This window comes from Stegostoma tigrinum, chromosome 19 (assembly GCF_030684315.1).
Source record: "Stegostoma tigrinum isolate sSteTig4 chromosome 19, sSteTig4.hap1, whole genome shotgun sequence".
In the NCBI taxonomy this organism is placed as follows: domain Eukaryota; kingdom Metazoa; phylum Chordata; class Chondrichthyes; order Orectolobiformes; family Stegostomatidae; genus Stegostoma; species Stegostoma tigrinum.
In genome coordinates this window covers 35,758,026-35,773,496 of record NC_081372.1, presented here as the reverse complement: position 1 = coordinate 35,773,496, position 15,471 = coordinate 35,758,026, and the positions used below count along the sequence as shown (strand labels likewise).

General features: G+C 37.3%; 1 protein-coding gene across 6 annotated transcripts in view; it reads right to left on the bottom strand.

The window, feature by feature from the left end:
- The window catches only part of gmeb2 (glucocorticoid modulatory element binding protein 2), a 53,210-nt gene that overhangs the window by 19,608 nt on the left and 18,131 nt on the right, over window positions 1–15,471 (bottom strand). For 3 of the 6 annotated variants that reach the window (XM_048550193.1, XM_048550191.2, XM_048550192.2), the window contains 3 exons: window positions 13,058–13,149; window positions 5,272–5,402; window positions 4,583–4,686 (listed from right to left, as the gene is read on the bottom strand). In XM_048550193.1, the coding sequence (XP_048406150.1) occupies window positions 4,583–4,686; window positions 5,272–5,402; window positions 13,058–13,149 (327 nt within the window). Of the gene's footprint in view, window positions 1–4,582; window positions 4,687–5,271; window positions 5,403–13,057; window positions 13,191–15,471 lie in introns of all 6 variants that reach the window. The other 3 variants (XM_048550195.2, XM_059652816.1, XM_048550194.2) reach the window with 1 other exon arrangement.

Here is a 15,471-nt window from a genome sequence, read left to right as displayed (position 1 = left end):
GATGATGCACAATAGGAGAAATAAAATACTGGAAAGAAGCGGCATGCTTGCATGTTTTGACATTCATGAATGAAACATAGCTTCCCATTGTGCAAACAGCCAATGCCAACATTGTGATCAGCAGGAAGTGGAATCCTTAGTAGATCATGGTAATTTCAAATCTAATTCTACTCTCCAACATCCAATAATCTAAATGACTGGCATATCACTTGGGGAATAAGTGCTAAGGCTTTTGCCGACTTGACATTCACAAAGCAGAGAGAGGAACCATAAACTAGTTCATTCAGATAAATCATAAGTCTATAACAGCAGAGGGTCTGGTAGTATGCGTCTCTAAAAACAGTCAGGGCAGGGTTGGGAAAAAGTCTCAAGCTTATCAGAAGAATACCCCAGAAGCAGAAGGCTATAGCATTGTCAGAAAAAGGTGTTCTAAAAGGCTGTGGAAGACATGAGTTCAAGAAATTCAGGTTCAGCAATAAAAGTAGGCTGACTTAGCAGCCTGTTTCAATATTCTACATTTACTGAAAATAACAGAACCTAGTGAATGCATAGAAATATGCTGAAAAGGAAGCAAAGGTAAACAAGAAGTCTTAGCATGGAAATATGGATGATCCTTCAATGAGGCTTTAAGTTGAAGGTTGAGTTGGCGGTACAGTGGCACAGTTGTTAGCACTGCTGCCTCACAGCATCAGGGACCCAGGTTCAATTCTAGCCTTAGGCGATTGTGCAAACTCCAGACAGACATTCTTGCCATGTCTACATGGGTTTCTCCCAGGTGCTCCAGGTTCCACCCACAAGTGTCCCACAGGATGTGCAGGTTAGGTAAGTCTGGCATGCTAAATTGCCCATAGTGCCCAGGGATGTGCAGGCTAGGCGGATTAGCTACGGTAAAAGAGGGATAAGATCAGGAGTTGGTCTGGGTGTGATGTTCTTTGGAAGGCTGATGCTGACTTGATGGGCCAAATACCCTAAATTTGCACTGTAGGGATTCTATTCTATGATTTTACTGTTGGAGTAAAAGGGATAAATATTTCTTTTTGATATTTTCAATGAATTTGTTCCAAGCTGATGGGCAAGTAGGATGACAGAATGAAATATGGTTTTATTGGCCATTTAAAAAATTTAAAAACAGATCTGTCATTGAAATACAGCAGCAGTGCATTACAAAAGAAGAAATAAATAAAAACCATGCTCTCTAATAGAGAAGACAATTCAGAAAAAATGTTACATTAAACAGCAAAAATGTGTTGAACATATTTTCAACATCGTCCATTCGGAGAAATTAACTCACTATCAATTAAGTTCTACTTAGTAGATTCACCCAAACTCTTTTTTTTCTGGAACTTACACAAATAGCTACAAAATCGACTGCTTGAATCTTCTCAGCTTCTGATAAACAAGATTTCTCACACAATGGTTTTTGGTCTGAAAGCTGCACAAAGTAAACTTCTGCTGATGTAACCGATTCCCTGAGCTGCTCTGAAAAGCTTGTTTCTAGGACAGAAATTATATTTTATTCTTCTCCAGGTTCCTTCAAAACTAACCTAAAAAACCTTCCAATTTCTAAGATTTCTTAGTTAAAAACTCCATGTTTACTCTATTTGTTGCAAACATACCACTCTAGGGTTTGCAGACACCTGCTCTCTGACATACACTAAATTAGGTCATTGTTCCAGAAGGACTGTGTACCTTTCTTCAAAAAAGAAAACCCTTCACAAAGTAGCTAACACTAGTATGCCACTATGTTGAAATCCAACCTCAAAAAAATTAGCGCATATAAATTACACACATTTTATATCTTTCCCATTCTCCGAAGAAGACAAATGCATCCTTAAGAGGCATTTTTATTTTCCATTAAGAAGTTCTTTAACAATAATAACATATGACATTAAATAATGAGTTTCATGACAATAAGCTTTATACAAGTCCAACTGGATCACAGTATTTGGTTTTCTTCATATGTGCTCTTGACAAACAGCCCACCACCACAATATTTGCTTCCCCAGCAACATGAATGATTTTTAAATTGTACAGGAAGAGCATTAAACTCCAACAGAGAAACTGAAATTGCTCCAAAACAAATAAATCAAGGGATTGCTCAAAGAAACTGACATTTGTTTAGCATTGTCACCAAATTTCAATGGAATGAGGTGAGAACACAAAAGTCATTGTCTCTGTCTCTCTCTCTCTCTCTTTCCACAATTGAATAATTCTGTCTCCAAAAAGTAACTGACAGGTCATTCAATGCCCATTTGAACTTACTGTAGTGAAACTGTACTCAAACCAACTAGCATCACTGGCATCATCAGTCAATTTGAATTGATCATAACACGGTGCTGCTAAAACTGGAGTGGTTGTCAGACCAGTTATGCCCCATGCACAAAATGTAGGATAAATCAGACCTGATCAATTACTGCCCCATCAGTTTACTCTCAATCATCCGTGAAGGAAGGGGTCATCAGCAGTGCTATGAAGCAGCACTTGCTTTGTAATAAACTGTTCACTGGCACTCAAGTTTGGTCCAGTCAGGATCCAACTTCAATTTTAGCTTTAGTTCACAATGGAAAAAAACAGCTGAATTCCAGAAGTACAATGTGAGTGACAGCCCTTGACATTAAGGCCTTATTTGAATAACTGCAGTATCGAGAAGTCAGTGAAAAATTCCAATCAATCTGAATCAGGAAATGCTCCACAGGTTGGAGTCATATCCAACTCAAAGGAGGACTGTTCTAATTGTGGGAGATCAATCATCTCAGCTCGAGAAAGCTTATGCAGAGGTTCCTCAGGATAGTATCTTAAGTCCAAACATTTTCAGGTGCTTCGCCCAGTGACCTGTTACTGAAACAGTCTATGCCTAAATGCAGCAGAAATTGGACAATATCCAGGTTTAGACTGATATTTGGCAATCAATATTCATGCCATATAAATGCAAGGCAAAGACCATTTCCAACTGGAGAACCAAACAACCATCCCTTTCTAATGGCATTACCATCACTGAATTCCCTACTGACATCATTCTGGGGTTACCACTGACCAGAAACTGAACTGGACTAGCTGTACAAAAATTGTGGTTACAAGAGTAAGTCAGATGCTTCACATCCTGTAGTAAGTAACTGATCTCCTGATTCCCCAATGCTTTTTCAACAGTTACAAGGCAAAGGAAGGAGTATGATGCAATACTTCTCACTTCTCTGGATGAGTGTAACTCCAAAGACACTGAAGAAGCTCAAAAATTCATCAACCTCCTTTCAAACCATGGTCACAATCAGCTAGATGGCATGGACAGCAAATATATGGGAACATCTCATCTGGAAACACCCCTCGAGGCGCCTTAGCATCCTGACTTGGAAGTGTATCACTGTTCCTTCATTTTCAAATCGGTAAAAATCCCAAACTCCTAAACTTTACAGCATTGTATGAGTATTCACACCAAACTGACTGCAGCAATTCAAGAAGGCTGATCAATACCATCTTCTCAAGGGCAACAAGTGATGGGCAATAATAGTAATCAAGCACTGATGCTCACATTCCTTGACAAATGAAAAGAAAGCAAATGATTTTGTAGTGGTTATGTCACCCAACTAGTAATCAGAAGCCCAGAACCAGGGAACACAGGTTCAAATCCCACCATGGCAGGTTCAATTAATAAAATCTGGAATGTCAAGATAGTTTCAGTAACAGTGACCATAACGACCACTATTAATTGCTGAAAAAGTCTGCAACATATGCATCATCTCGGACATTGGCTGATGTTGATTTTCAGGTGACAGAATAACACCAAAGCACACCCTGCGCTTCCTAGGCAAATCTTACTTCTGTTGAAAGCACTCACCTTCCTCCTCTCCCTCTTCTAGCAACATGGTTTGCTCTGAGTGGTTTATTTTTCTACCAGAAATCCTGTATTCCAAAAGAAAAGGCTGCAAATGCGAAAAGCCAGATTGTGTAGAAGCCTTAAGTCGGAAAAAAGTACTTCAGCACCTCTCACACCATTCCCTGTCGACTATTAAGATTTTAAATTGCAGAAAGCAGTAAAAACATGTATAATTGTAATAGGAACCAGAAGAGATCAACTACAAACAAACTTTTAAGACATTGAAAATCCCTTTAAAAAGCGCTAGTAAGGGGTCCTTCATATTCTTTTAGGCAGGGATAAGTCTGAGAGGTTAAGAGGATGCTAGTTGGAAAACAGAGTTCCAAAATGCCTGTGCTGATGTCACGTCATGATCTGCATACTCTGCATTCTTTCACAGAGCGTGCACTAACCTCTTTACTGAAATCCAGCACGACTGTAAACAATGTCACAAATGTCAATTTGTAATACTAACGGTTATATAGACCCCACAGTTCAAATGCTACTGAGATTGATCTTTTTCTCATCAAATCTTTGCAATTAGAAATACGGTATATTTAGTCCTAGATTTCAAATCATCATATTCCCCACGCAAAGTGGCTCTATTTTAAGACTAATCAGGAAAACATGTTTATTCTTGTTTAAATTTTGATATTACACTGATATTGCAAATCCAACTTTTAATCAAATACTGGTAGCTTTTTGTTAAGTAGTAATTAGTGTATCTCAAACCTCAGCATCACACCATTCAAACGGATAGCTCTCTTCCAGTCTTTCAATGTAGATTTTCCAGCTAGATTCACAAATTCTTTGGGGCTTATAAGTTGATTGTCAAACTGGAAAGAAAAAAAATAGACACTGCAACTTAATAGTTACAGGGCATTAAATACTCAATTCTTTTTGCAGAAGAAGAGACAGCACAAACATACACATGAGCCTAATGGTCTGCTTTCATGCTGTAACAATTTCGCTAATGTACTATAGAATGAGTCTCCCCAAAATAACTTACTTCCTTTTCTTGTGTCACATTCCACCTGTTTTCCCTACCATTAGGTCTGACCAGTTTGTGCAAGACAATACATAACTGCTGAGATCTAATAAGAACAGTAGAAAGAAGATCCCACAAATACTTAAAGAAAATAAGGCATGCACTGATGATACATTGATGTATTTTCACTAAGTTTTTACTCCCTCTGTGAGAAGGCACTAAATTTCTGGAAACACAAAATAAGGCAGGTAGGAGATGTGGAAAGCATCTCTGAAGTGATTCTACAGACTGCCAACTGATGCTTCAAAGCTGCCATAATCATTCTAAAGTCAACTATTTTCCAGTTCCAGCAAAAAAGTTGTGTAATTTTCTCTTCACCCAGCACTTCATTACAAAAAAAATTCTAATCAAAGAGCAAAAACAGTTCACTCACCTGAACACACTTTATGTTGATACCAGGACAAACAAACTTTTTCCAAATGAGGTTAGCTTTACTTTCTCCACAGGTTATAGGATAAATTATTTCTGGCTCTATATTATCTCCCTCTTCAGCAATTTTTACCTCTACAAAGAGCAAGCAAATAAACATTTCAAATTTCTGAAACCATGGACAATGTTACCCCCATAGAGAGAAAAATACAGATCACTTCAGATAAAAAAAATTTGATTCAACTCTCACTTGGCCTGCACTGATTAGTGCAGGACTGAACATATTCCTTTTACCCGCCTCTCAAACTGCCCCAAGGGTTCCTTTTGGGATTCCTCAAAGGTTTACTTTTTTTTATTTTCAGGGATTCCTTTTTGGTTTTTAGTGGCTCCTTTCTCAGTCATGCTAATTCCTTCATAAGAGCAATTAGTCATCTAGTGAACTTTTGTATTTGTGTTACTATGGGGGGATTTGATACACACAGAAGCAGAATTACAGAAGCGTCACTATCTCCAATAATCATCACTGCTCCATACAACTTAAAGCAACAATTCACAATGAAAGCATTAAATTCCTAGACACTACTGCATTTAAATTGGCTAAAGACAACAGGCATAAATGAGTAACATTTTTTTTTGAAAACACACTTCCACACAAAAAAGCTGTCATCCTAAACACGCTTCCTGCAGACTGGTGAGGTCACAGTTAAACCATTGCATGTTTGGCTCCAACACAACCACTGAACCTGAGGTATTTGATAGTTTGCAAGATATTTTTTAGATATGATAATACATCAACCCAACTTTAATGGAATAAACTATTCAATACTAATTTGTATAATTATACCCACACTGCAAATTTAGGTCTCTTGATCTCTTGCAGCTTTTATCCAAAGACTCCACATGTTAATTTGCAAGGAATCCATTATTTCAGATCCTCTGCTCCCAGCTGAGTATTCTTTGTCGAAAAGCTTTATTTTACCTTCTTGCAGCCCATTTCCAGATTATTTTTTTCCACCCTTTGCAAACCGTCTCTTTTAGACACTTGCACCTTCTGCACACACTTCCTCCTTTTTGCAGGCTCTCATTTCCTTTCACAGCTTTTTACTCCCCATTTTGCAGCCTCAATGCAACAATCCACCTAGCCATCAGGCCCACTGTACCAAACACTTTCTCCCGACTCTTGCTGAACTTGTTCACCAGCCTCACTTTCCGTTCCCAACTCTGCTTCCTCCAGTCTGGCAGACTGCTGCCACTGACCACAAATTCTCTAATTACAGACTGCTTCTCTCCCAAGCCAACAGATTCACAATGAACCCATCAGCAGCATGCACAGGAGAGAACCAGTCTGCATTTGCAGGAATGTCTTCTGACCCTTCCGTTCTATACTATGTACGGGTGACAAGGTTTCCCAGATTTGTCAGGCCAGTGAATAGATTTTCTAAGGCAGTTTGGGGATTTTGAGGATAGATCCACTCACATCATCCCTTTACATTTTAAAAGTATCTGGGCTAGTGTATTCAATGACTACATCTAAATTCCTAACTAAAGTACCAGGCAAGAGGTAGATTTGTTGTGCAGCCTGTGCAAAAACGAGATGATCAATGATGCCTCTCTGATAATACTGCACAAGGCACTGCAAGCAAGATATAGATTACACGAGTTATTTAAATACTGTAGTTCAACATTTTAATATATTTCTAGTTATTGTGTTACATAGCTCAAGATGAGTTGAATGATATTGTTTTATCATCTGTGCGACTGTGACTATTTTACCTGTTGAAGATTTCAGTGTGCTGCATGTGAACATGTAAAGGGTGAATCAAAATACAAAATGCCTTTTTAATGCTCTTACGTCAGAAAATCGCCTCTTAGCTTGCATTAACAGCTGAAAAGCTAACGATATGCACAGAATTCTTTTTAGGTGATGGGTGCCCCATGCCTGATTCTTCCATTAAAAAATAAAAAGAAATTAAAATAAAATGAAAGTCTGTTCAGTATTTGAGATTAAAAGACTCCGCTTTGCAACATTACTTAGAATTTAGTGTAACACATTTGTTTTGTAATAACCATTAACTGTTTAATGGTTTATAAAGAATTTATACACTTTAAAAGTTCAGGAAGGTTTAGCCTCCCTAACGAATAAAATCACAGGAAGAAATACTAAGGAGGATACAGGTTTAAAGATCAGAGGTCAAAGGCACAACAGAGATCACAGCGACAACATAAATTTAAAAATCAGGTATGATAATATGGGGAGGAAGAGGACAAGAGGAGACTTTTCATGTCTGGGTATCAAAATTGTTGGTGGGGGCAAGTGTCGAGTTGATTACCAAAATTTGGTGTAGAGCCAATGTGTTACTTTGGAAAATAGAAAAGGCAGTCATATGGACGTCATTATTTGAGATCTGAAGTCGGGCAGCTAAAGAAACAGGCAATGAGGTCAGTATTCAGCAGATGATAAGGATGAAAATCACGTTTCTAGCTCTGCTAAATTTACAGGAAAAAGACCAAATTTTGAGTTTTTAAAAAAATAGTAAATGAATCTAGGGCAACACGCCACAATGTCACCAACGGTGGGAGCCATTACAGTCAATAAGTAGGCGTTTCCCATTATGAAAATGTAGGCATACTGATTTTACCTATAAAATATTGATGTTTTGATTTATGACTTATTAATGGCAAAATCCTAATATATATTAGTTAAGGTTAAGATCAGTAGACCACACTTTTAAAAAAGGGTGCTATCCCATTGTTCAGGTTGCATCTAGTATTACAGGTAAATATAAAAAGAGAACAAATATATGAACCCTGACTGCTCAGACACATGATCCACCAAAAGGTGGAGCTCATTACTTCCATTTTAAGAACAATTATTTCTCATGAGTTTCAGAAAAAGTACTGTTAGCTTAATAAATAAAATGACTCCTCAATAACAGGACTTCACACTGAAATGGAAAATAATCTGATTATGGTCGGAACGGTTTTAGTTTTCATATTGCTTATGAAGAGGTTGAAGTCATTCTAGACTTACTATGCTCCAATTGTCAAAGAATTACTGTCTCCCAAGGAGAGTTGCAGTTCACGATAATTCTGAGTACTGCTTCTAAACCGATTACTGAAGGAAAGAGATATAACACCACACACATTATACAAGGGAAAAAGTTAATTATAGAAATCTACAAACATATTTATATCTATATATTCCTTTTTCAACATGATCTTGGAATCTATAAGCCATAAGAAAAATTATTTAATCACACGATAATGTTCAAGTGTGATTAAATGAACACCCTCATAGGATATTGTATGTAATAAGTTATTTAAACAGGATTATGAAGGTAAGTTTAGTACACGCAACTCTCTTGGAAATCTATTCAAAGAGGAAATGACAGCATTTCAAAATCCAAAGAAAAGCTCCACTTTTCAGTCCTCATTAGCACTGTATATAATCTTACTTATGTGAGGCAAGAACTTTCATCACATAACCCTACCATTACCAGCTATTACAAAAGGCTATTAATTTCTGATGTTTTCTGTTTATGCAATTTGACGCTAATAAAACACTTAAGACAGTAATAAAACCTGAAATCTCTCTATTTCATGTATGTCTGTGCAAGTAAAAGGTAAGCTTTCTTATTAACATTGTTGCATTTGCTTTGTTGCTCCCTGTCTCATTGTCAATATTTTGTTTTTCTAACTCAAACCATTTTTATAAATATTATTTGTTGATAGTCTATTAAATTCAAACTGTTTATTTTCTTTCCCTCTCCTGGAACCTGTCCTATATTTTAGCTGTGGTTTTCAGAGTTTTTAAAAAACATTTACTTTAGCCAAGCATCCAACAAAGTAATGAAGATTGAAGAGTTTTCATCATGCACCATTCCATGCATAAAAACAGTAGGGTTACCGACAAGTGAATACCCGCTTTGTACTGCACAGTAAAAAAATGCAGGACAAATAAATGTTTCTACAGCACGATGTGGTTTTACTATATAGGGAAAATATGCTTCACAAAATTATAAAGACACCAATATTAGTTGGAAATCAAGCTAAAACGAAAATTTCCACCGCTTCAAAAATATTTCCTTCAGAAAACATCTATGGTGAGTGAAATGCCCAAATTTCAGTAGCAGTTTTAAAACAATGCCATTATTAATCCCAGTATTATGTGGTTACATCTATTTTCAATATCAAAGCAGCAGGAATAATAATTATATTGAAAATTAAGCAGTGGTGTTCCTTTCCTAACATACCTAATGAAATCAAGTAGCTTAGAGATAGGAGAATGCAGTTCAGATTAGCTGACTGTCCAAGATGACAGCCATGTCATTTGATAGCCTAATTTCCACCTATGCAAGAGCACTGCAGTATAAAGTATATCTACTACTGCTTCTAAGATTTTAAAATTGCAAATATGTACATAAGTTTCCTTGGTATCCCAGTATTAATCACCAGGAAATTACATCTGTTATGATTCCAGACCAGACCTCCAACTTTATGCTACATTTCCAGACACAATCAACCAAACAATGCTATTTTTTACATGCAGGCAAAAGAGAATATTTATTAAGAGAACAAAGTCACAACATTTCATGGTTTTTACCAAACAACAAATACTTTAATATACAATCTAGAAACTATAATGCAATCTACATATGCACCATATTTCTACCACTAAACAGTGAAATTTGGTGTGATAAACATGGGTAATATACTGCGATAAAACACCCTACAGCAGACATTAGAGAGCAAGTATGATCATGACAGATCCCACAGCTCACTCAGTAACTCCCACCCAGACATTTATGACACAATGTGTCACAATTAAATTTTACAAGTGATTACAATTCCTCATTTTTGTTGATCATTCCTTTTAAGAACAGTTCCGTCATAGAATCATTGGGTGTGGAAGTTCAACAAGTCCACATCAACCCGATCCTCAGAGCATCCCACCCAGATCCATGCCCCCATAACCCACCCAATCTAATCATCACTGAACACTATAGGCAATTTAGCATAGCCAATCCACCTAGCCTACACATTTTTGGACTGTGGGAGGAAACTGAAACACCCGGAGGAAAACCATGTAGACACGGGGAGAACGTACAAACTTCACACAGTCACCCAAGGGTGGAACTGAACTCGGGCTCCTGGTGCTGTGAGGCAGCAGTACTAACCACTGAGCCACTGTGCCACCGGCACAGACTGCATCACCTTCCAGTCCTGGGTTCACTCACCTTGGCTCCAAAACTGCACTCCACTACTGAAACACTGATGCTACTCCGGCTTTTCAACACTTCAGGGGGCATGGGGAAAGAGAAGTACAGTTGAAAAATAGAGGATCATCCAGCTTTACAGTGAATGGTGAGCAAACTCAACGGGCCAAATGGCCAGTTGTTGCTCCTATTCTTAATTTTTTTTGCTAACGGGCAGCTTCATCAGCCTAAAAACTTTCCCTGGGCCTTCCCCAAGTTCTAATCTTGCTCAGATACATTAACAAAATCACAGAAATGTTATCAAGTAAAAGGAGGTCGTACGGTCCATCATGCTGCATCAAAACAAATATGGTTTATAGTCTTTTCAACAACCACATTCTCAGCTGCACTTAAGTACTAATGCATGCAGGCTTCTTCCAAAACCCTGATAACTTCCCCAGAACTATAGCCAGTGACCTTTCCACTTTCACAGTTCTCCAGGACATCTAAGTGCTGACTCTATTTCTTAGCTGCTTATTAATTCCTAGAGCTTCATCCAAAGTTTGTTCCAACAGCACAGATCCATCCTACTGCTCTTGACTCCTTCATTGCAGGACAATTGAGTCTTCCTAACGTGGCAGCTACCCCTTCGATGGTCAACCATTCGTGACACCAGAAATAGTCCGAGCAATCTTAAAAACGTTGCAACAAGCCCACCCCGACACAGTACAGAACAGAATATTGCCAGCTTGCAACTTTGGAATTCTTTGTACCTCTGAATGTTACAATGTTGCAATTTTCACAGAATGCTAGGTTTCTGTACAAGACATGCTCAAAGACTCATTACAAACCAGTGAAATTCTGTATTCTTCCCCATTTCAATTCCTTGGGTGATCAATAATGAAACTCCAGTGAATATGCAGTTGAGAAGTTAGCTATGCAGAATTACTTAATCTGAAGAATTAAAACAGTTGTCATCTCTTTTACTCAGAATGCAAGTACTTGAGTCAATATATAAACAATTGAATAAGAGTTATTACAACCCAAATGAGACCAAAAATTTTATTGTGAACTTGCAATGTACCCGTACCCAGAAGGTTAGAAAGGTAAAAAATCTAAAAGTAAAGGTAAAGTTACCATAGCATTACCAGACCAAAGCCTGGACTCTCATTAGACAGAGACAACTGGTGGCGGTTTAACCTGAGGGGCACCATGCCTCTAGCGAGGGGACAGGTTGAGAAGGAGAACCTTTCATGGTAACCTTAGCTGGTGTGGGAATTAAACTCAGGTTGCCGGCATCCCTTTGCACTGTAAGCAAGCCATCTAGCCAACTGAGCCAACTAATTCCCCCTTAAAATAAACTACAATATGTAAACAATTTATATACTTGGAAATCTACAACTAACATGAGATAAAATGGTTTAACACAAATCGTGGTCAAAAATCCCTCAGAAGGCATTAAACAGCAGATGTACCAAGACAGACCCCTCAGTTTACTCAGCAACCCATCCAGATGGTAATGATACTACAGACACCAAATCTCACATCAACTTTATCTCCCTAGAAGAAATTCTAATTCTTCATTTTCAAAGGCATAACTTCAGAAGAACTTACAAAAGTTATTCCATCAGGGACTGCCGCAATGACTGAGCGCATCCTAGTAGGTAATCTCTTTCCCAGGTCTGTGTTCCATGGGACTCCAAAGACTAAGGTCTATTTACTCCTCACTGGCACAATTCCAGCTCTTTGGCATTACCTAGGGTTTCTCCACGCTCTAATATTTCTCAGCTGCACCAAAAACATACTGCTTTTGGGCTTATATTACTTTCACTCTCTGCTATGAAATTAGTTCCTAGAACTTGAATGACTCCTCAGAGCCAATTACGGCACTTTAGCAAATCGAGTCACTGTCTTTGGCTGCTCCCTTCTCTCCAATACAGCCATTGACTTTCCACCACCTTCTCAGCTCCTCAACCCTGAGTGTCTGAAACTTGCTAACTACCGCTGCTGCCTGGAGCTTCTTTTTCCTGATTCCAACATGTCACGTGGCATGGCTATTCATGCTGACATGAAACCTTTGGTCAGATTTTCACACCATCAAATGCACATACACTACTGTCCCTGCAAAGACCACCAAAGTACCTGGAATGCTCAGAAAATCATCCCTGCCTGTTCGATGGCACAAATGCAACAGCAGTACCAGGGCATATCAGGAATTGAAGCTCTTGCCTCCAACTAACACACAGGTAAATTAGGATTTAACAAGTGAAACACCAACTTTAAACAACTGCTAAGCTAAAATCCAGATGAAATATTCTTAGATATTGTTTTATAAATTGCAGCGTCCCTCAGAAGCAGCAGGTATTCAAAATTTTGAAGTTTTGAAGTTATTTTCAGAGGAATGCAAGTTTATCCCTCATCACAAAAAATACAACTCTGAATTAGCCCTTCCTTCACTAATACCATTCAGATCTACATTTATAATACCAATTCTTAACAGCGAGAGTAGATAAAGTAGGTTATTAAGTTTAAATCAAAATTATTACTGCAATATATTATTATCCATTACTCGCTGAATTCAATTTTTCCACTTACCAATTATATCACCTTTCTGGATCAGTGTGGAGGAAGATGAATAGGTTCCAGGGGTGTTGACAGAGTCCATACTATCGTCACTTAATCCTCCACTTCTCAGTCAGAAACAAAGAATGTTGTAAGTATTTGAGTACTACAACCAACCAAATGTTAATATCATGAATAAAAATGTCATTTATTTAAAATGTAATAACCTGTACCTAATGTCCAATTATAGAATTCCAAAAATGTTCCATTTAATTCATCTGTTCGTTCAGATGTAAAAGATGAATTAATGATCATTTTAAACAAATGTAACACAATATGGCTAATTTCAAAGTGTTATACTTTTATTGTCAAACTTGACCACAGGAGGCCTGGGCATTGCCGTGTCTTCAGGTCTGAGGTCCTTCTTCAACCTCAGTCAACTTAGTGCAATAAAGGTTTTTCTCTCTGCTATAAAGGGGAGGCATTACCACTTAGCTATCTGGGCTGTACCACAACTACAAATGCCTCAGTTTGAAAAGCATTGTCAACATTGACAAAACTTTCCCAGAGCCAAAATCTTTAGCAAGTTGACCCCAAAACAGCATTATGAAATTAGTTTAATAATTACCACTTGACACAAGCTTTTCTCAAATGATACAAAATTGGTTTTTTGTACAAATTATCTTGCAAAATGTTTTAAACATGACTGCTATGTGAAATTAAAACAGCAATTTTACAAGCATAATCACCAATCATCTCATAATTAACGATGTTTTCATCATGTATCAGGGCCTTAAGACAGTATATATATAGCTTTATAAGACAATCAATTTGGTGCTCTCTTTTACTTAACAGAACCTTCCCATAATACCAGTTGAGCCAAATATGAACCATAAACAATGTTATATGAGGCACTAAATATATATTATTTTAAATAATTGATAAAGTGTTGCTTTATTGGGTAATTTCTTTCCTAATCGTGTATTTTATTCATCACATTTGTACACAAAACAATAGAAAAACATTATGGTTTGAATATTACAGCTATTGTAAGAAAATTTAACATATCTAAGACAGCAAGCTCCATTCAACTTGACTGTGAGAATCTTAATAGTTTCAGAGTACATTCTATGTCAGGTATATAGTTCAACGTCAAATAGTTTCAATTGAAAATTACAGAAAATGAAACAGATATAAACGGTGTACTATATATGCAGTATAGCCCAGCCAGCCACATAGTAATGCCTTTCCTTATACACAGAAAAGGATCTTTTATCATTCTCCAAACATATTTCACTCTGAAGTGTCTCAATACATATTCAACACTTTGATTTACAATATACATTCTTTGAAAAGCACACAGTCCAAGTTACTCTACAGTTCCCAGCCTCTCTGAGTATGGCTGACAGTTTTTGTTCGCTGGAAGCATTATTGCTCTCAAAACAAATACTAAAATAATCCAGACAGCAAGAGTGCATTGCTTTCAATAACACAAATATTAATGATACCTGAACCTCAATAGTTTGAAACCATGCTGGTGTTATCAGAAATAGACAGAAACCAGGAAACTGGGCTTTTTGGTACATATTTTCACATACATAATCTAGTACAAACTCATTTTTGCTGCATGATGATCACACACAAATCTTGGTTAAAAACCATGTTCATGTAAATGATACCATCAGATATTCCATTGGAAAAGTAAGTGGAAGGACAGTGCACTCCTGTCTCATTTTCCATTGACACATCAGGATTCCTCAGTCCTATGGCAGGTGAATATTCTGATGTTAAGAAAACATTCTTTGAACTACCTTCAAATCAGTCCTCAGCTAAAAAAAAATCTGTGCTATCCAACTTTGGCCTTTTGGGCACACTAATTTTGATTAATCCATGTTACTATCATACTGTTAATGAACAATCAATTTTCAACTTCCGTCATTTGACCTTAATACCCAAGACTTTAAAGGACTAAAGATTTTTTTTCAAAAGGAATACTGATGTCTTTAAATGGCTCCTATAATCAAATGACAAGCCCAGGCAACCTACATGGAATATACAGAAACCAGTTATTTCAGTATTACCATTTTATTCAAAAGACACTGAAACTCAAAGTTGTCAAGAAATTCATACTTCTAACTCAGATTTGTATAGTTAACATAAATTGATCATGAAAAGCTACTTGCAGTGTTTGAAAAGGTATAGGAGAAGTTAGGAATGCAGGTGAGTGATGGGGCTGATTGTTACCAGAAAAGAAAATGGGACAGAATGTGTGAATGTCACATAGCACCAAGCAAACATAAAAGTGTAAGGGAAATTTCTTAATTCATGAAGTATTCGGAATAAGGTAGACAAACTAATGAGGCAAATTGGAAAAAGATAGCAAAGTCAATATCAGGAATGTTGGAGCTAGAGGGATCAAATGGCCTATTTCTGTTCCTATTTTTTAT